The 19,316-nt window shown below is 51.9% G+C and overlaps 8 protein-coding genes across 8 annotated transcripts; 4 read left to right on the top strand and 4 right to left on the bottom strand.

Annotated features, from left to right (window-relative positions):
* Nucleotides 1-100: 100 nt before the first annotated feature.
* On the bottom strand, nt 101-739 carry N7519_002668 (histidine phosphatase family protein; the record flags this gene model as incomplete). Its single annotated transcript, XM_057289446.1, has 1 exon — nt 101-739. The coding sequence occupies one exon, from the start codon at nt 737-739 to the stop codon at nt 101-103; it is 639 nt and encodes a 212-aa protein (XP_057150648.1).
* A 463-nt stretch (nt 740-1,202) lies between these two features.
* Nucleotides 1,203-2,157, bottom strand: N7519_002669 (dihydrodipicolinate synthase family protein; the record flags this gene model as incomplete). Its single annotated transcript, XM_057289447.1, has 2 exons — nt 1,203-1,863; nt 1,889-2,157. 2 exons carry the CDS (start codon nt 2,155-2,157, stop codon nt 1,203-1,205), a joined length of 930 nt encoding a protein of 309 aa, XP_057150649.1.
* Nucleotides 2,158-2,811: 654 nt separating this feature from the next.
* On the top strand, nt 2,812-5,519 carry N7519_002670 (Gfo/Idh/MocA family protein; the record flags this gene model as incomplete). Its single annotated transcript, XM_057289448.1, has 6 exons — nt 2,812-2,835; nt 2,886-3,048; nt 3,101-3,799; nt 3,862-3,952; nt 4,015-4,275; nt 4,697-5,519. The coding sequence occupies 6 exons, from the start codon at nt 2,812-2,814 to the stop codon at nt 5,517-5,519; spliced, it is 2,061 nt and encodes a 686-aa protein (XP_057150650.1).
* An 826-nt stretch (nt 5,520-6,345) lies between these two features.
* Nucleotides 6,346-8,435, bottom strand: N7519_002671 (putative PHD finger domain protein; the record flags this gene model as incomplete). The annotated part of the gene is made up of 2 exons (XM_057289449.1): nt 6,346-6,486; nt 6,546-8,435. 2 exons carry the CDS (start codon nt 8,433-8,435, stop codon nt 6,346-6,348), a joined length of 2,031 nt encoding a protein of 676 aa, XP_057150651.1.
* A 604-nt stretch (nt 8,436-9,039) lies between these two features.
* On the top strand, nt 9,040-10,810 carry N7519_002672 (uncharacterized protein; the record flags this gene model as incomplete). The annotated part of the gene is made up of 3 exons (XM_057289450.1): nt 9,040-9,175; nt 9,221-9,707; nt 9,868-10,810. 3 exons carry the CDS (start codon nt 9,040-9,042, stop codon nt 10,808-10,810), a joined length of 1,566 nt encoding a protein of 521 aa, XP_057150652.1.
* Nucleotides 10,811-12,120: 1,310 nt separating this feature from the next.
* N7519_002673 (uncharacterized protein) lies at nt 12,121-14,082 on the top strand (the record flags this gene model as incomplete). Its single annotated transcript, XM_057289451.1, is given in 3 exon segments — nt 12,121-12,668; nt 12,725-13,485; nt 13,502-14,082. The coding sequence occupies 3 exon segments, from the start codon at nt 12,121-12,123 to the stop codon at nt 14,080-14,082; spliced, it is 1,890 nt and encodes a 629-aa protein (XP_057150653.1).
* A 413-nt stretch (nt 14,083-14,495) lies between these two features.
* N7519_002674 (putative transcription regulator PAB1642) lies at nt 14,496-15,774 on the top strand (the record flags this gene model as incomplete). The annotated part of the gene is made up of 3 exons (XM_057289452.1): nt 14,496-14,515; nt 14,714-15,357; nt 15,440-15,774. 3 exons carry the CDS (start codon nt 14,496-14,498, stop codon nt 15,772-15,774), a joined length of 999 nt encoding a protein of 332 aa, XP_057150654.1.
* A 430-nt stretch (nt 15,775-16,204) lies between these two features.
* On the bottom strand, nt 16,205-18,509 carry N7519_002675 (putative forkhead transcription factor Fkh1/2; the record flags this gene model as incomplete). The annotated part of the gene is made up of 4 exons (XM_057289453.1): nt 16,205-16,271; nt 16,335-16,782; nt 16,838-18,275; nt 18,396-18,509. 4 exons carry the CDS (start codon nt 18,507-18,509, stop codon nt 16,205-16,207), a joined length of 2,067 nt encoding a protein of 688 aa, XP_057150655.1.
* Between the last annotated feature and the right edge of the window lie 807 nt (nt 18,510-19,316).

Here is a 19,316-nt window from a genome sequence, read left to right on the forward strand (position 1 = left end):
ACTTTGAAGATAGAGAGACCTAGATTAGAAAAGGAGGCTCTGGCCAAAAGCGATTGCAGGTGAGAGGGAGCCATTGCTCTATCGATGTCTCAGCCCATTTCTATTTTTCACGCAGAACAATGTCGGAGCTATGTTTCTCAAGCGTGTAGCTCCTCCAGCCCGCTTTTGGTATATCGATATCTGAGTCTCCAGATAAGAACTTCATGAAAACACCATGCGTTACAATCACGATATGGTTCCTTTCCTCATCCTTCAAGTGATCGGAGAGTTCTGCGACGCGAGACCTCACTCTCTTCGCTCGCTCCTTCACTGCCTCATCTTCAGGAGCATAAATACCCTCCTTCACTTGCCAACCTTCCGCTAAACCTTTAACGCCTAGTCCCGGGAAATCCTTCTCTAGGGCCGGAGATGTGGACCCAGTGTCGCAGGGAAGCGCACTCCGTTCCTGCAAATTTGGATCCAAGATGAGGGTCGCACCGTTTTCGATACCATGTTCGGAGTCTTGGTCGAAATAGCGTTTATTAAGGACGTGTGGGAAAGCAGCGAGCGTGGTCTGGATGGTGCGCCGCAGTGGGGACGTGAGGATCACGCCTACCTGAGGAGCATGAGGAAACGTCTGGGCAAGTCGTGTGGCTTGTTCAAATCCACGAGATGTTAGACCAGGGTCAAGTTGAGACATGTCTTTGGAAACATTGTGGGTAGATTCCGCGTGGCGGACAAGATGGACTTCCGAAGTCATAGTTGGAGAACTTGGAAAGAGTAGCGATCTGTTGCAAATCCTCCCGAGGTCCCTTTATAATAGTTATAGCAAATCGATGGAACAATTTCTAAAGTATATTGCGTGATCCTTTCTCATTGAATAACCACAAAAAGTATAAGCGTATCTCGATGTTCTAGGCTAGAAACATTAGTAACTGCCGGTGTAAACGTGAAGTCTATCTCAAGACCCACTTAATTATAAACTTCGATAGTCTAGAAGTCTGACACTTATACGAAGTAGTAGCTACTCCGTAATTAGGATAGAAATCCATCATTTGTTTGAAAGTAGTGAGATTGGTCTAAGGGTTAAAGCTGCTAAGTACTGGCGAGTAAGACGTCAACAATGCAAAATTACGACAAAAGGCGAGCTCGTGGAACTTAATATATGCATGGAATTATATTACTAGACTTTAAATGTAGCTCCTTGCCATATTTCCAAGCCATTATGCCACATCGGGCAAGGTCAATTCAACATCCATAGCAGACTTGATCTTATCGGCAATGGTCTGGTACTGGGCATCAGTAAGACGGCTGAGAGGTCGGCGAGGGAACCCTCCGTAACCGTAGTATGACTGGATAGCACCCTTGGTGCCGGGAATGGCAGCCTTTGTGAGAACCCAGTCGGCAGCACTGAGTTGCTGCTGGGCCTCCATGGCCTCTGTAAGACGGCCCTCAGACCAGAGAGTGAAGATGCGGACACACAGGCGGGGAAGAACGTTCGCACCACCGGCAAGAATGGCAGAGCCGCCAGAAACGAGGGTCTGCAGACTGAAATCGGCAATGCCGCCAAATGCAACGTATGGGTGCTTGGCGTTGGGCTTGGAGACAGTTGGGGCACGCTCGGCTGGAGCCAAGGGGGAGGAGGGGGTGATGGCGCCGAGAGCGGTAGCGACACGAGTCAACTTGCCGGTATTGGCGCAGGTGAACTTTGTGCCGACGATGTTAGGGTGCTCGGAAATACGGATGATGAGGTCGGAGTCCATATCGATGCCGGCGACGGCACCGGGGTAGTTGTACAGGATAAGAGGAACAGGGGAGCCGTCGGCAACGGCTGTGAAGTATTCGTATAGGGTTTCATCATTGCCGACTGCGGCGCGGTAGTAGCTAGGGGGGCACGATCAGAGCGTACTCGCCGCCAGAGGCCGCAACCTCCTTGCACAGGTCGATAGTTCCGCGGATGCTGTTCTCGCTGGCGCCGGCAATGACGGGCACGTTCGAGAAGCCAGCTTCATCGAGGGCAGACCGGGTCTCCCGAGTAACGGTCATGCGCTCTTCGCGGCTGAGATGCACAGCCTCGCCGTTTGAGCCCATGGTGACCAGGCCAACAAGGCCGGCCTTAGCTGAGACGCACAGCATGCCGGCGAATAGAGGCGATATCGAGCTCTTCGGTCTGGGCATCGAAGAAGGTCATTGTCGGCGCATAAACGCCGGGGCGGAGTGGTGTGAGAGACATGATTCTGGAGTATGTATGAGTCTGATGTTCACTGATGTTTGATAAAATAATGACTTACTTGGAAATTTGAGGGGTATATAGTAATTAAAACATCATTGGCACTTGGCATTTTGGCATTCTTATGAAGGTCTTCGGGTCATCTCTTCCCCCATGTCGGCGAATGCTCCGAGGCACCTGGGCACTTTGTATGGCGGAGAATTGCATTCCACCAATCAACTTACCCGCAGAGAATGTGGGGGACATGAGGGGTAAAAAAACGCGGGTAAACGCGCATTTAAGCCGGCGATGGCGTTGAATGAGGCCATACACGAGTCTGGCATGTGGTAAATTGGTAATTGAGATCATTGAGCGGCAAGCGCAATAGTGTATATTCATGAATTTCATTGTTTAAAAGAAGAATAATGTTGATGAAAAAGAAAACAGACGGCGCCAACAACCCCATGGCCGATAAGATACGGCTATTGAGTTGGCATTTCAAACGCCGGAAGAATTATATCCAGCGATTCGACACCCCGGTCTTCTGTGAATTGTCTTAAATTTCCTTTCTCCCCCAGAAATTCCCCGGATTTCAAATCACAATCTCGGAATCAACAGACATCATGGCTCCTCCTAGCGTTTTGATGGTATGGACAATTATTCCCCGCAGTAGATCCCAAGCTAACTAAAATCGCAGGTTGGCACTGGTGAATACACCACCGGCTTCGTCGGTGGTGGTGCATCTGGCTCAGACAAGAAGGTCGGCGTGGTAGGACTCAGTCTATTTGACCTGCGCCGGCGGGGCAAGGTTGGCCACCTGAGCATGGTGGGCGTGTCTGGCAAGAAGTTCCCCGGTATTCGTAAGTTGAGCGAAAGGACGGCAAGCATGCAGGAAATTAACCATGAGAATAGGTGACCACTTGCACCGTAACATCTCTCAAGTCTACAACAACCTCGATACCTCGTTCACCTCATTCCCCGCAGACGACCAGACCGACCCTGACGCATACAAGACCGCCATTGATGCCCTCCCCAAAGGATCCGCCATCACCATCTTCACCCCCGACTCTACCCACTACCCCATTGCGCTGTACGCAATTGAGCGCGGTATCCACGTGCTCATCACCAAGCCAGCAACCCAGCGGCTAGAACACCACCTAGCTCTGGTTGAGGCCGCACGCAAGCACGGCGTCTTCGTCTTCATCGAGCACCACAAGCGCTTTGACCCTGCATACTCTGATGCGCGGGCCAAGGCGAAGACACTCGGTGACTTCAACTACTTCTACAGTTACATGAGTCAGCCTAAGAGCCAGCTCGAGACGTTCAAGGCGTGGGCTGGTCGTGATTCCGATATCTCTTACTACCTCAACTCTCACCACATCGATATCTGCGAGAGCATGGTCCCAGAATACAAGCCTGTGCGGGTCACAGCAACCGCATCTCAGGGTACCGCTGCTGAGCTTGGATGTGTCCCCGAGACTGAGGATACAATCACCCTCCTTGTGGAGTGGCGCCGCCGTGATAACCCGGCGAAGATTGCTACTGGTGTCTACACTGCTAGCTGGACGGCACCTCAAAATGCGGGTGTTCACTCCAACCAATACTTCCACTGTATGTTATTCCATTCTCCGGCAGTAGTTTTTAAAGAGACCTCTTCTAACACATCGGGACAGATATGGCTGCCAACGGTGAAATCCGCGTTAACCAGGCCAAGCGTGGTTATGAAGTGACCGGCGACGACCAGGGTCTAATTCATTTCAACCCGTAAGAGTCCCATTCTCAGGATGATGTTGTACTATGGTTCTGTGCTGACACCAACACACTAGATTTTATATGCGCTACGCTCCCGACGAAGAAGGAAACTTCAGTGGGCAGACTGGATACGGCTACATCAGCTTTGAGAAGTTCATCGATGCCGTCACAGCTGTGAACGAGGGCCGTGTGACCCTCGACCAACTCGACGCCCGCCCGCTGCCCACTCTGCGTAATACAATCGCCACAACGGCAATCCTCGATGCAGGACGCAAGTCGCTCGATGAGAGACGGCCTGTGGATATCGTCTCCGAGGGCGACAAGTGGGAGCTGAAGTAAATAGTAAATAGTAAATACGATGTAAATGGATTTATGTTATACCAATGAGAAGTACATTGTTTTGAAATGGTCGTCGTATCTAGTCTATTTAGCCCAAAAGCCATCCATGATACTGTCATGTGAAAGGCCTAGCCCTGTCTCCCTGATACTTGGCAAGGCCGCAACTTTAAAATAGTAAGCACATGAAATACGAGTGCAACTTCAATTCAGCCTTGTACTTTTGGACTTATCCTCTCTCCTCTGCAACTGTCTATATTCACCAAACTAAATCGTTCATAATGATGCGCCGAAAAGAGGTTTATACCAATATCACACCCATCCCCCCATCCGTCCCCGCCAACTAGCCCTCGACATCCTACACAGCCACAGCGAAATAATCACACTAAACCCACTCGTCCTCTCACATCAACCGATCAGAGCTCCACGGGATGCCATCGCCGACGAGTACTACTCAACGTGGTACGAGATCACCGAACGGGTGCAATACGTGCCAGGCCTGGGCAAGATGGGGTCAGGCAAGATCAGCTTCAAAGGCTGTTTCCACAACGTCGCATGGGGGCTAGAAACACACATGTACGCGCCGATGGGAATCGACCTCCGAAGCAAATGGCGTATTGCAGGCAACCAGCACGACGAACCACCCGAGCCGGCAGACGGGCGCGCAGACGGTGTCCCACAAACGGGACTTTATCTGCGCGAGGATATCGAGATCGAATGCAACCGCACGCTAATTTCTTTCGTCAAGAATCAGTTGAAGGCTGCTTCGAAGGTGCTGGTGGATCGGCTGATTAAGAAAGCTGAGCTTCTTGATGCTGGTGTTTTGCAGGCTATGATGGAGGATGGCAAATTGACGACTTATAATCCGGCGGATCGATCGAGCAGGATTATGAGGGAGCTGTCGTATTCATCGCGGAGGCAGTCGGATCAAATGTCGAGGTCGTCGTCGTCTCGGGGACCGAGATCGCCGACAGATTCGGCGCAGTTGTCGATGGCTGCTGGGTATGCCCTTCCGTCGCAGTATGGGCATGAACACAGTAAGAGCTTTGCTGTGGAATTGCCGGCGGATTTTTATCATCCGCAATCTGGATCTGATAGATACCAAGAGTTGCCGGATACCAGTCGACATTCGAAGTCATCACGGCTGGATAAGGGGTATAATGAACTATCTACTATGGAAGAGACTTCAGAGGAGCGGAGTGAAGCGGTGCCGCCTCACAACCCATACAGACAAAAGGGTTAGGTTTGTATTTTTTCCACATCAGAAGCAGACACAAAATTGCCATGTGTTGTGTATCTTTCGTTGCCTCCTTTGGGCGCTTCAGCGTTGAGCCCAGGGAAGCTCACACATAGACGGCGTCCTCCATCCTTCTTTGGTAGAAGAGGATAGGTGCTCCTGTAGGACTTTTGAAGGTCGAATCTCCAAGTTGACCACAATGTATTGTGACAGCGCTGAATTAGTCGTCTCAACAAAGAGATTCTGACCCAGTGCACCCACCACGGCATACGTCGAATCATCACATAACACTTATATTTAGCCTAGTCAGCTGCTTTTGTCCTCGCGCCTAATGCATATACTGCAGCGGGTGCACTGGGTCAGGCTCTCCCTGTTGAGAAGAACTCGCTGGGGACGCATGAGGGTATTCTTTTTCGTCCGCTGATCCATACAGTGCCTTCGTAATATCTTGCTGGTCCATGGGACGAAATAATTCGTAGTTGATTTCTGGCGCTTAGGGCAAGAACTGTCCCGTTGCCGGTTCCAGCGAGTTTCAGACAAGCTGCCTAAGGCAGTTGTAGTACGTCTCTTGTGCCTTGATTTGTTCAAGCAAGATCGGCGCCTCGGTGGTATTCTCCCACTCGGATTCTCCCCAGGTGCGTACCAAGATCGGAAGCTGTGGCCTCATGGATATCGCAATGATGCTTCCAAGTTTGGTAAACATATTATTATTTGGTAGAAGAAAGAAAAGGCCGGAAGCCATGTGGTAGTACTCCGTACAAGAATAGGGGAAAAAAAAGGTAGCAGCAAACGCATCTCGTGGTATCATGCAAGGAACATCATTCAAATCCAATTAACGTCGCGATCCCCCCTTGATGATTCCATCTTCACCCTTGTGCAGCTTGACGCGACACTGGGGACAGTACCACTTTGCCGTACGAGAGGGGACTTCGGTCAAACCCACACAGTCGAGATGGAACCATTCACGGTCACACTGCATCGAATTAGGTCATTAGCATTCTGCTGGAACGTGTCATAATAGGGAAAACTTACATCCTGGTTCTCGCAGCAGATCATCGTCCCAAAACTAACATCTCCACAGAGACAGTATCGGGGCTCATTGGCGTCGATCTGCTCGAGGACGCCGTCTTCGTCTACACGGACATCCTGGGAGTCGCGGATGCTGAGGCGCTTCTTTCCTGGCTTGGCTTTGCGGCGCCCGTAGCTTACTGCTGCGCCGCCGTCTTGACCGGTGGAAATGGGTCCTGGTGCCGGACGCTTACGCCGACGGGTCGGACCGGGAACACTTGGCGCATGTGACGATTCGCGGATGGGTGTTTTGTGCGCAGGTGTTGCGCTCTTGATACGGCGATCACGTCCACTTGCTGCTATTGCGGTCGGAATGCTACTAAGGGCTCCTCCTTCAATTGAGGCGGCGGCTGCAGAGCGCCGCGATGTGGGCCGGGTGACGGGCGGTGTGGGTGTAGTGACATGTTGGACAAGGGATCGATTAGATCCGGAGCCAGTGGGGCTGGGGAGAGGAGGGGAGAGCTTGGCTTCAACTGCGGGGGACATGTGGGTCTTGATTGGGAGGATGAGGTCGTCGTTGGTTTCGGTGGCTGGAACGGCTCCTCGGCTTGATCTGCGCCGTGACGGACCAGCCCTGGAAGGGGCCACAGGGACAGGGGCAGGCGCTGCGACCGGCGCAGCAACTGGCATTGCAGGCTCGGGAGCAACAAGTTCTGTTGCTTCGGCGTTAGCCTCTTCCCGTTTCCTCTTCCGTGATGATCGATTCGCGACTGGGGGTGCTTGGGCGGGGCTTGGCAAAGGCCTGAGCAAGACACCACCTTCGCCTTCCATCAATGCTTGTTCACGGGCCAACTGTTCGCGTTTCAACTTCTTTGCTTCGTTTAGTTTCATTCCGCGATTGCTCAGCTTCGTCTCCTCCAGATCTTTGGCAGCTTCCCCACGCCGAGTTTCTTCAATATTGTCACAGTCAATGAACTCCCCACCCGTCTCTTCTGCCAGGGCCTTGGCTGCACGATATGCTTCCCAACCGCGGTTTGCCAGGGCCAGCTCACGGTGAATCATTACCTCACTCGGCTGCCACACAGCGTTCTTTTTCATCTTCTTCCGCAACCTGGTCATCTCCCATTCCGTCAACCGCAGCCACGGCAGGTCCTCACTGCCCAATTTCGCATCAGCTGGCGGAGGTTTCAACTGCGCAAGGGCCTGGGCTGTCGATTGTCCGGTACCCAAGCTCAGGCGACGCGCTTTCTCCTTCTTTGGGGGACGAGCAGGCTTGGGGGCAGATTTAATGGGATCGCTCTCCAAGTCCGATTGCTCAGTACTGGCAAGCGGAGAGTCTGGATCAAACGTCCCATCAGCACCTAGCATACGCCTCCTATTTTTATCTCTCCGATTGCGATTGTTATCCAACCGAAGGGTGATACGCGTCGTGGCATCCTTGTTGGTCTTCCTGCCTCCGCGCGCACGCTTTGGCGTAGGTTCCGGCGGGGGCGATGGTTCCTCTGAGGCAGGTTTCGGCAGTGCTTCGAGTTTCTGGCGAATGCAGCCTAATCGGTCGAAGTGGCGATCGACAACATCGTAGAGGCGACAGGCCTCTGCATATGCCGATTCACGCGCATTGATCGCACGATCAACCTGGGAGGATATGTCTTTGCGCAGTGCAATTGCGCCCGGTCGCTTATCTGAAGGAAGGTCTGGGAGCTGGCCGTAGACTTGAGTGAGCTGGTGCACCGCTTGCGCCGAGTCGAGGTATCGGTCATCGAGGCCGCGGATGAGGGTTAAGGAGCGGATCAAGTCTGCGGGAAGGTATTCGGTATAGTCGATAAAGTCTGTGACCGTAGCCTGCGCGTCAGGATCGAAGGGGCCATCCAGGATAACCCCTCCGCTGTCGTCTGTGTCGTCGGTCATGGGCATGTTCTAGCACGATAGAGGTGGATGTTGATAGGTTGTGGAGAGGGCCTTGCGCCTTGAAATTGAAACCGACGTTGAGATATTCCAAATTCAGTGCGATCCTGCGATGATAAATGAGGACATCGAGGGGTCTAGGCGTCAGATAACAGATGGAGCTGGGTGCCCTTGCTGCACGAGGTCCTAAAGCACCGGATGATAGTTGATCCGATGCTGTCTGGGGAGCTCCCATCACGTGAATAACCATCCAATTATAACGACTCGGGAGCCTGCATATAACGGATATATACTCGCAATGTGTTGCTTCATTTTATCCGCTATAGTAGTAAGAATGAATTGCTCTTGCTATTTGCTACGGACTTCGTTAATCCATGCTCTCCTATACATGGGTAGCTTCTACAAAATTGAGTGTGCCCACGTACCAGGCGTCAAAGCTTAGTCAGCCAGTTTAGACCAATTAAAATGACTCGTCGATCGATCCCCACCTGCCACTTCCAAGCTCCATTAATCGGCCAATCCAATCACTTTGGTACCTGCCCAGGTGCTCCACTCCCAATAACTACTTAAGTACATACTCTTTTTCACAATCGAAAGTTCCATCCAGATCGCAATGGGAACTCGAGGGCTCGAGATAGTGCGTTTTTGCGGGCGTTACTACATTTGCTACCATCAATTTGACACCTACTTCGAGGGTCTCGGCGCTAAAATAGTCGCGAGCATCCCTGCCGACCCCGAGGAATATCATGGTACGCCGTGAAGATATTGGCCTTAAATTATGCTAATGCTTGCAGAATGGCTCGAATCCATGCGAACGGAGTATGCGGCTAAGGAAAGTGCCCTCGAAAGACATGTCTACGAGATCCGCGACGGCTTCGAACCCGACTATTCACAATTTAGCGAGTTTACGACGCTTCCTTCCGAGCTTCCACGATTGAATGAATATAACTATGCTCAGTACATTTACATTATCAATCTCGATCATGAAGTTCTCACCATGAACTACGGCATACACTGGAAGCTGGGGAATATCCCGCGCCAGGACGGACTGTGGCTTCGTGCCATTGCAGACAGCATCTATGGCCTGCCCACCATTTCACTCGACATTTGCCCGGAAGAGCATATGGCCTCGCCGGCTTTGGAGTATCCAGAAGGGAAATGGGAGTTCGAATGTGACTTCCGCCCCGTAACCCCGAGGACAGACATCGCGAAGGCACCGAAAGCGTTTCTCACACACGTTCTAGCCGGTATACTTATTGAATACGAGGAGGAGATCATTAGGTTCGGGAGGGAATGGAGCCCGGACTTTTCCCTTCCGCGAGTTGACTTTTGCTCTCGTCTCAATCGCGTCTGGCCAGGCTAAATTCCATTCTTTCCCCGCTCAGCTGTGCAGCCCTTGAACGTGCAGACGGTGGAACTGCGACTCGAAGCACTTACATAGAACACCTGGATGGGTTGACGAGGTGTGGGCTGGTGATAGCGCTCCGTTACTGGAGTTTGGCTCCCCATCCCATCGGCCGGGCGAGCCTCCAGGGGCGTCACCCATGGATACTATGTACTGGCTCGAGGACATTCTTGTCAGTCTTGCCCTGGTGATTGACGGTGAGGCCATCACGAAGGCCGCTACCTGGGGAATTGAGCAGGGACGCGCCAACTTTCAGATCGTCATCTTATCCCTCTTTGAAGTGGCCTTTGCAGAAGTCTCCTTTGATGTTGAGGTGGGGCCATTCATTAAAGTCAGCTATGCTGACAATCTCTCGCCTCTGCGTCCAGATTTTTGCTCGAGCACGCATCCGCGCGAGCGACCAGTGCTGAAGCCTGAAATGCAGGTTCAGCGTCGGCGCGATGGACTCATCATGGAGTCGAACTGCACTGGGACAATCCGAAGACTAGGAAGCCAGTTCCCCGGACTCGCAGCGCTTGTCAACTTCTTCGAAGTCGCCGCGAGCCGCCGCGCAGTATCCAAATCGCAAGGCATTCTCCCGACGGAGCTGTATGACATGATTGTGGACTTTGTTGATTACGACACGTGGAAGGCCTGCTTGCTTGTATCTAGTGTGGTTCGTGCCTGCTGCCTTCGCAAGTATAGGCTTGATGATCGTATGAGAATTGTGGCAGGCCCCTTCGAGAGGCTGCAAGAGAACTACGAAGAGCCCCTGATGTCCTTCAACTTCGAAAATATGCAAACTGGCGAGATCCTTCCGATGAGGCACGTTCCGCATCGTCATTCGACAGAAGAGTGTAACTGGATGCCGCTCATCGGCAGCGACCGAAAAGCGCTCATGGTGGACGTGGTCACCCAGTTTGAGCCGGTGGAGGCTGAGCCTGTGGAAGCCGACGGCGATGATGAATGTGCACGAAGTATCCTGGAACAAGTGCCGTAGGCTGGGCGGAGATCAAGTGAGTCATTCCAGGTGCCAAGAGGCCTATGAATTCAGGTGAGCTACTGAACGCGAGACAAGTATCAAGCCCTGGAGATGTGCTTAATTCCTGCGTAATAGCGACGCGAGCCTTTTTCACACCAGCTAAGCCCGGGGTATCACCCCACACGTATCGGATAGAATCGAACCTTTTCCTTATGCAATTCGGTTTAAGGTTGTAGTTTTGCTTTGAGGCATTGGGATGGCGGTAAACCAAGTCTGGCAAAACCTGTTACTAAATGTCGCATGATTACCTATGTCGAAGAATAAACAGCATTTGTTAAAAACTCGCTACGCAATCAATTCGTACAATATAACTACATATGTAGCTTAACGTTAGAACTATAATGTGTGCAAATTGGCCCTTGAATAAGCTTTAGGGCAGTTCACTATCAATAGACGTGGATTTTCGTCAACACTTGATTAAAATATATATATGTGTATTTTATACTCCCAAGTTGACCCAATAAGCCCACCTCTCAAATGGCCACTGTCCGAGAGTAGCAACTCCAGCTCTTCCTGGAAAATCGGTCACTTATGAAACCTACAAAGGTATAAAGGAATCTACAGGAAGTTAGAGTCACAGAAGTAGAGCGATATTGCTGTCATTTCAGGCCATAAAACTTGTATATGAATATATACATCCCATCAATCGTACCTAGGTACCTAGGTATATATATACCTACCTAGATAAGCACCTTGGCATTGAACTTTGGTGTAACTAATACGCATATATGGTTGTACCTTGCAAGTCTATAATTGTGCCTTGATGGTCATATCCATACTCGGCCTTGGATCCTTTTTATTCAAGTGTGGATTCAATCTCATTTGGCTTTTAAAAGTCAAACTAAGGTGCCTATATATTTCTTTCTCTACCAGATAATGCCAGACCAAAAAAAGATGAAGCTATGGTACTGCTCAATTATCAGACAGCACCTATATATATGCCACTATCATGAGAGGTGAGGGAGGGAAAGGGAAGAAAGAAACAAGATAGACACAATGGGCTCTTTAATGTACTTCAATACAGGCTACATGTACACTCCCCGTTGAGAATACACCAGTTGACTGTTCCCTCTAAATTGATCGTCCCTTCCCACCAGGACCGCCTAATTCGTTCCTTCCCAATTGAGGGATCCTGAATCTCGGAGGTCCAACGTGCGCGTCCTGGCGCGTTTGTTTATTTTATTTTAGTTTCAATTCTGGTTTCTCATTTCTACCCTCTCCATCTCACACTTTTCGATCTTGCTGAAGCTTTATCTCGGTCTTTCAAGATGAATGCCCGCGAGCGTCTGAAGATGCTCCTCGAGGGAGACGAGGGTCTCAAAGACTTGAATACCCGCTTGTACCAGGCTGAAGCCGTCCAACCTGCCCCAGGTGCGGATGGAGCTGATCCGGTTGCTGAGCCCAAAGCTAAGCGAGGCGTAAGTGGATATGCTCTTCCAGTCGATTTCAAGCCGGAGGAGGGCATGGAGTACCCGGAGGGTGGTCAATTCCCTTTGTCGTACATTCGTACCCACGTGGTTGGAGAGCTATCTGAGTCGGAAGACAAGCTTTTGACCATCAAACAGGATCGCCGTACCCAGCGTCGTGGCCCGAAGTTGCGGGTTGATCTCTCGGGCGTGCCCAAAAATGATCACGGCGACGGTCCGGACATCGATTCCGATGAAGAGCTGGTCACGGCGATCCCTGTTTCGAGGTCGTTCACTCCGGCCGTCGCGATGGCTCGCTACCCTTTCAAATATCTCCACGGAGATGACGCCAAGCGAGTTAACGAGCGATTCTATGAGGGCGATAAGTTCTGGAATCGGACCTGGCATCTGTTCGTAAAACCTAAAAATTAATTAGCCAAGTATACCGTCGCTAATCCTCACCTAGGTATTATCTGTCTGTCCCAAGGGTTATTTCGAACACCCCGTTCCTTTTGATTCCCACTTTCCAAGCTCAAGCACTGCTCGATGAAATCAATTCGGCTCTGAACATCAATTTGACTCTCACGGGCGTTGGCAAGGAAGGCCTCGTGATTGATGTCGGCAATGAACAACTGCCGCGACCTGTGTACCTTGGCCGAAGCAGCACTCGTGATCGGAAGGCGAAATTGGAGAGTAAGGTTCCGTCGCCTCCGGAGAACTGGGGACCCTGGGCACAGCTGGCTGAACCCCATGTTGTCGAGGACTTCCAAAAGAAAGTCAAACAGTCACTCGCCACAACCAAGACCAAGAAGAACAACAACAAGCAGGCGGCCCGAGAGGCTCGAACGAAGAAGTCGCAGGAGTGCCTAGCCCGTGTGCAAGCCTACTTTGGACTGCGCCCTGCATTGCAGCCAAATGTTACACAGCCGTCGTTTGCCAATGGCCAGATTGAAGCGATTGATGTTCTGAAGCCTGCCAAGTGGGCCTTTCAAGATGCCCCCATTTTCATCAGCGTTGATGTCGAGTGGATGGACCGTTACGGCATTATGACTGAGGTCGGAATTTCGACCCTGGATATGTTGGATTTGGAAGGCGTGGTCCCTGGCGACTATGGACACATGTGGATGAAACAAATTCAAACCCGCCACCTGCGTGTGAGGGAATACCGAAACTGGGTCAATGAGACTTACACCATCGGATGTCCTGGTAGCTTCCGGTTCGGCGAGAGTGAGATAATTCCAAGCGCCGAAATTGGGGACGTCGTGGACGCTGCCTTCCGCCCCCCCATACACGGTTCCCTCAAAGGAAGAGAAGATCGCTCCATACAAGAATCAGAAGCGCACTGTGATCTTGGTTGGTCTCGACCTCCATGGTGACATTGCGCATCTCCAGAGAGCGGGAAGCCAAGTCTTTGTCAGCCTGAATGAAAGCTATTCAGTCGTTCGTGAGACCGTCGATGTGGCGGAGCTGTACCGCGTTAATTATGAGGAGAACCAGACGCGAGGCCTTCAGGCACTGCTAGGATTGCTGAATATCTTGAGCCCTGACTTGCACAATGCCGGGAATGACGCGCATTACACCTTGCAGGCTCTTGTGCGACTGATGCTGAGAGTGGCCGGGGAGAAGCCGTGGGGATACGAGAGTGCTGAAGTCAGTGACAAGGAGTATGTTCAGCCCGACGATGACCGAAAGGACAAGCCCAATGTCACGGTCGAACCCCAGGAGCAACGCAAGGAAAGGATCGCCCGTGCCCATGCTCGATTGATGGCAATGTGTGAACAAGAAGACGACAACAGCAAGGAAGGCCCCGTTTGGAGTCACTGAGGCTGGCGTCCAACCGCAACGATTGTCAATCCACGAAGGTGGGAGAGTGAGCAATGACGGAAACGACCGGAAACGTGAAGTCAAGTTTGAGAATCGTTTGATCGTACCTCGTCGGATGCCCTTGAAAGGGTGAATGGGCCCAGTGAAGTTTCAATTTGAACAGAATGCGTGAGATCAAAAATGTGTGAAAATGGGGAAAAAAAGCCAAAGGGGATGTATGGCTAGCTCTAGCTTTCTATGATCTGAGCTGAATGGGCCCAGTGAAGTTTCAATTTGAACAGAATGCGTGAGATCAAAAATGTGTGAAAATGGGGAAAAAAAGCCAAAGGGGATGTATGGCTAGCTCTAGCTTTCTATGATCTGAGCTGAATGAAAAATCTCCGCTGATTTGATATTAAAATGTTTCCCAAGTAATGTATACACGCTTGGAATGGTATACGTTATGTCCGACTCTGACGACATACCATGTTCATCCCACCATGCCCCTATCGCCCCTATCCCGCAATCCACAATCCTAATCTCCCAATCTCCCCCTCCAACACCAACCTCAAACAATCACCTTTAAAACCACACCTCTAAAAACCAAAAAATGACGAGTCGAGGCCCCCCTAACCGCCTACCTGCTATCCAGCACCCCCAATGCCCTCAAGCGCGCAACAAACCATCCCTTCCTCGCCTCCGCAGGCCGGGGCACCCTCCCAAAAGCCCAACTAAGCCAATGGCTCTCCCAAGACCGCCTATACGCCCAATCCTACATCCGCTTCATAGGCCTCCTCCTCTCCAAAATCCGCCTCCCAACCCAAAACCCAACGACCCCAACCCCGCAAACCCAAAGCCCCGAACAAAACGCCATAACCGTCCTCATCGACGCCCTCGTCAACATCCGCACAGAACTCTCCTTCTTCGAAAAAACAGCAACAGACTACTCCCTCGACCTAACCGCCATCTCCGCCGAAGAAGGCGGCTGCACCCTAACCTCCTGCGGCCAGGGCTCAGACATAACCGTCTCAGCCGGGATCTCCTCCACCGGCTCAGCGAGCTGTCCGGGTCTCACGGGCGGCGACGACGGAGGTCCACAGAAGAACGGTAACCCTGGTGCTTGTGTCCCGTCGACGGGAGAGGGTGTCGCGCCCGGACACGGCCTGTGTCAGAGTCAGGGCGAGTGTCAGATGCCTGGGGGCGAGGTTTGTGCGCCTGGGCCGCAGTTTAATGAGTCTGGACGCGGCATGGAGCCGGTTGGGGCGGATGTTGGAGGGAACGGGGGTTTGCAGGGTGGTGAGCGGTGTGGGACGCTTTTCTTCTGTGCGAATCGGACCACCAGGGCTTATATTGATATGTTCATGTCTGCGGGGAGTAGTGGGGTTTCGATTTTGGAGGGGTTGGCGGTATTGTGGGCTACGGAGGTTTGTTATCTTCGGGCTTGGAGGTTTGCGGCGGGGGTGTATGCGGGAGGATGGGGAGAAGGATTATAAGAAGGATGCGGATGGGGGTGCGTTGAGGGAGAGGTTTATTCAGAATTGGGCGAGTGTTGAGTTTGAGGGGTTTGTTGATCGGATTGGGGATGTGGTTGACGAGATGGCGGGGCAGATTAAGGGGGCGGAGGAGTTGGAGATTACGCGGGGAAGGTGTTTGGAGTGGTGGAGGCAGATTGTTTGGTTGGAGGAGAACTTTTGGCCGTCTGTTGCTGAATGATATAGAGTTATCTGATGAACTCTAGATCAACTCTAAATCAACCTTAAATGGCACTACGATCTACCGTGCATATTCTATGGCAGTTTGAGAAATATTGTATGTAAGATATCATATATCTGACTGGGAGCCCATACATGCCAGGCCATCTAGAACGGGGTGAGCAAAAGCAAGAAAGCAGAAAAGAACAACACCGTCCGAGAAAAAGGTTCAAAATCAAACTCCGATCCCCAATATCTCTGCCCCCAAAACAATGGCAATGTTGCCAAGCAAACCTTCAAAACGCAAGTATAAAAATGACCAAACCCACCAACACCATTCGTAATGCGGAAGCATGAAACATGAAGCAAGTAGTAAAACACATGGACACAGTCTGTAAAGTGGACATGTTGTACATCATTAGACAAGATAGTCTGCACCATCGCATTTAACATCAAGTAGCAGCCGCACGGGCAGCATTGCCTAGCTGTCGATGGTATGAGCCAATAGGTTCGAAGCCCCTAAGAATAGTATTAGTTCCTGCGCGCCGATTGAGAAATATCAGTGTGAAAAAGTAAACATACCTAGCAAGATCAAAACCCGATCCATTATCATCTTCATCCTCTTCCCGCTCTTCGTTCCTCGCATTAGATTGCCCATTGGGTCCCATATCCCGCGAATCCGACTGGAGCGGGGGCAGGGTCCGACTCGAGCCAAGCCCATTCGACGTTCCGGGCTTACTGGGACTAACGAGATTCGGCGGCGGGGGAGAGCTACTCGGGAACCCCCCGATAATGCGGTCCTCGACCTCGCCCTTCAGGGGACTCATGTCTGGCGGCGGGCGGGCAGGGGTACTCCCGATATCAGCAAACTTCCAGAACTGCGCAGGCGAGCTCATGGGCATGAACTTGGACGGAATCTGCGCTGTGCTGGGGGGCGGCAGACGGGGTTGTTGGCGTTGTGGGGCGGGGGTGATCATCGAGGAGGGTTCTTCGTTGTAGTAGGACGAGGAGAGGACTGGCGGGGATCCGGCTACGTTGTCGGACATGCCGTATGCGCGAGCCAGGTTGTTGCTGCTGTTCTGCACCTGCGTGGAGATGCTGGAGTTGTGGTTGTGCGAGCGCGATGGGAGCGGCGAGGGTTCGTCGTAGTCGCGGGGGGTTCATATGTCGCAGTGGGTGGTCGGAGCCGAGGCCTCGACCGAGCCGGGAACCACGCTCTGGTGTGTAGGCCTCCACCGGAGCTACAGGGAATGAGCTGAATCCCGGGGATGAAATCGGTGGTGACTTTTTCGCTGTTGCTGAGAACGAGGTGTCGAGTTTGCTAACGTGAGTCCCGCGTGCTGATGACGGGGGCTCTTTCGTCGCCGGTGAGGACGGGGCAGATGATTGTGTGCCGCCTTTGCGTGTTTGCTTCTTCCGGTACTCCTCCCGATACTCTTCTGCGATCTGCCACTTCATACCCTTGCCCGGCTCGTCGGTCCGGCGGGGGACCTTCTGGAACGCTTTGTTCAGCGAGAGATTGTGGCGGATCGAATTTTGCCAGCCGCTTTGGGAGTGCCTGTAGAAAGCATATTTATCCTTGATCCAATTGTAGATGCTGTTCAACGTGAGCTTCTCCTCTTCGCTTGAGAAGATCGCCTGGGCAATCAGCGTTGCATAGCTGTACGGCGGCTTCAGGTCCTTGGAGGAATCGTTGCTATAATCGATCTCCTCTGTGCTCTCCATCATCATGCCCCGGTTGTAAAGCGGGGACTGTTTAGCCGTGCGCTGGCCCGCGGTATCAGGCGACCGCGGCGGGGGCGTCACCTGGCGCTTGATGAACTTCGGAGCAGGCGCCAATGAAGGCCCGCCAGACGAAGATGGTCGCGCCTCGCTGTTCTGGGATTGCTGAGGATGGGCATGGTGCGAAGCATCCCAGGAAACCGAAGCCGGGTCGGGCTCCTGTCCGCTAGCAATGCGCTGGGCGCGCTCTATAAAGCTGGGCTGGATATTGGCTTCGTCGCCGGGCGTAACAAACATCATTTGTGTATTGGCCACCTCGATGATGTCGCCACACGAAAGGATAGCATCGGTGCCGCGCTTCACAATGCCATTGTTCAAGCGCACACCGTTCCGGCCGTTGACACGGATGTGCCAGGCAGGATTCTCCTCGCCATCGTAAAAGATCTCGGCATGCAACCTCGACACGAATTTGCTGGGACCCAAGTCGACATGAACATCTGGCAGCGCACGAGCCGCAATTGTGACGGGGCTGGACTGTTCGACAGCCCGCTGTTCGCGGTCCGGTTCGCGGCCAATATTGACATGCAGGGTTTTGACGTAATAGGTCCAGTTGCGGCCGGCGATCTTAGCATAAGCCTGGATGCGCTGTGTATTCTCGGTCTTGGTGTTGGAGTGGTCGCGTGAGACGCGCAATTCCTCGCGGGGTGTGTTCAAGTATGAAATAACTAGATCAACCAGGTCTTGATTGGTGGGGGGTTCGTGTTCGCCCGCTGAGTCCTCAGCTTCGTCACCGGACTCATGCTTGACGTTTGGGGAGGAGAGGCGCGGCGGTCAACCTGATCAGAAGGAAACGGGTCTTAGCTCCTGTTTGCGCGGGGGTATATTTTGTCTCAGACTAGACGATCTGTTGGCTTAACTCACCTTGCGCTTCTTTGCGGATGGCCGGCTGGGCGATGAGTCCGGAGCCTCTGCATCGGACGTTTCCTGCAGTTGAATTTCCTTGCGCCGTGCGCGGCGACGGTTTGTGAGGGGCATATTCTTCGTAGAAGTTCTTCCTTCCCGGTATGATATATCAGCCGAAGCCGGCTCGTAAATAGGTTATTTTTTTTCTTCCCGTTGCGTAGGCAATCAAGTCCGAGTCGAAGTACTCCACAACAAGCGCGGGGCACTAGAAGGAAATATGGCAAGCCGAAGGCGAAAAAGGCAACACAGAGTTTAAAAAGAAAACAAAAGTTCTTCCAAGGTTGGTTTCGGATTTCAGCGCCCCCAGAATCGGAAGACCGTTCAGAGGTAGAACCAAAGAACGAAGAACGTCAGAGTATGGGTTTGCCACCACGGAAGAAAGGAAATTGGAAAAAGAAAAAAAAAGAGAGAGTAGCCAGTTAGACTGTAAACAAGACAAAGAGGCTGGATCTCTTTGATTTTTTCTTTTTAAACAAAAAAAACTCCCCCAATCGAAAGATTGATATTGTGTGGCTGGATGTTATTATCGATAATCCCTAGGCCGATCGACACGCGCTATGGCGTCTGTTTGGGGTGACCGCCTTGTCGCGTGGAGAGCGTGTTTTTTTTAACAACAAGGGAACTATAGAAATACAGAAAAAGAGAAGAAAGATGAAGGAGAAGAGAGAGAGGGAATATAGGAAAGACAAATAAGAAGAGAAAACAATAGAAAAGAAAATGAAGTGTTGGGGATGTGACCGTAAACAGAGGGCGTTGGTAATAACGGTGTATGGATACAGGGAAACTTGACCGATAGGCGGAGATAGCACTGAAATACCAATACAAGCACGTGCTCAGCGTGGGATTGAGGATGTTTCCGAGTGCAGAGAGTGGAACTTC

This window comes from Penicillium mononematosum (genome assembly GCF_028829835.1).
Source record: "Penicillium mononematosum strain IBT 11891 chromosome Unknown utg000002l:1.0-8112719.0:1.0-8118358.0, whole genome shotgun sequence".
NCBI classification, from domain to species: Eukaryota; Fungi; Ascomycota; class Eurotiomycetes; order Eurotiales; family Aspergillaceae; genus Penicillium; species Penicillium mononematosum.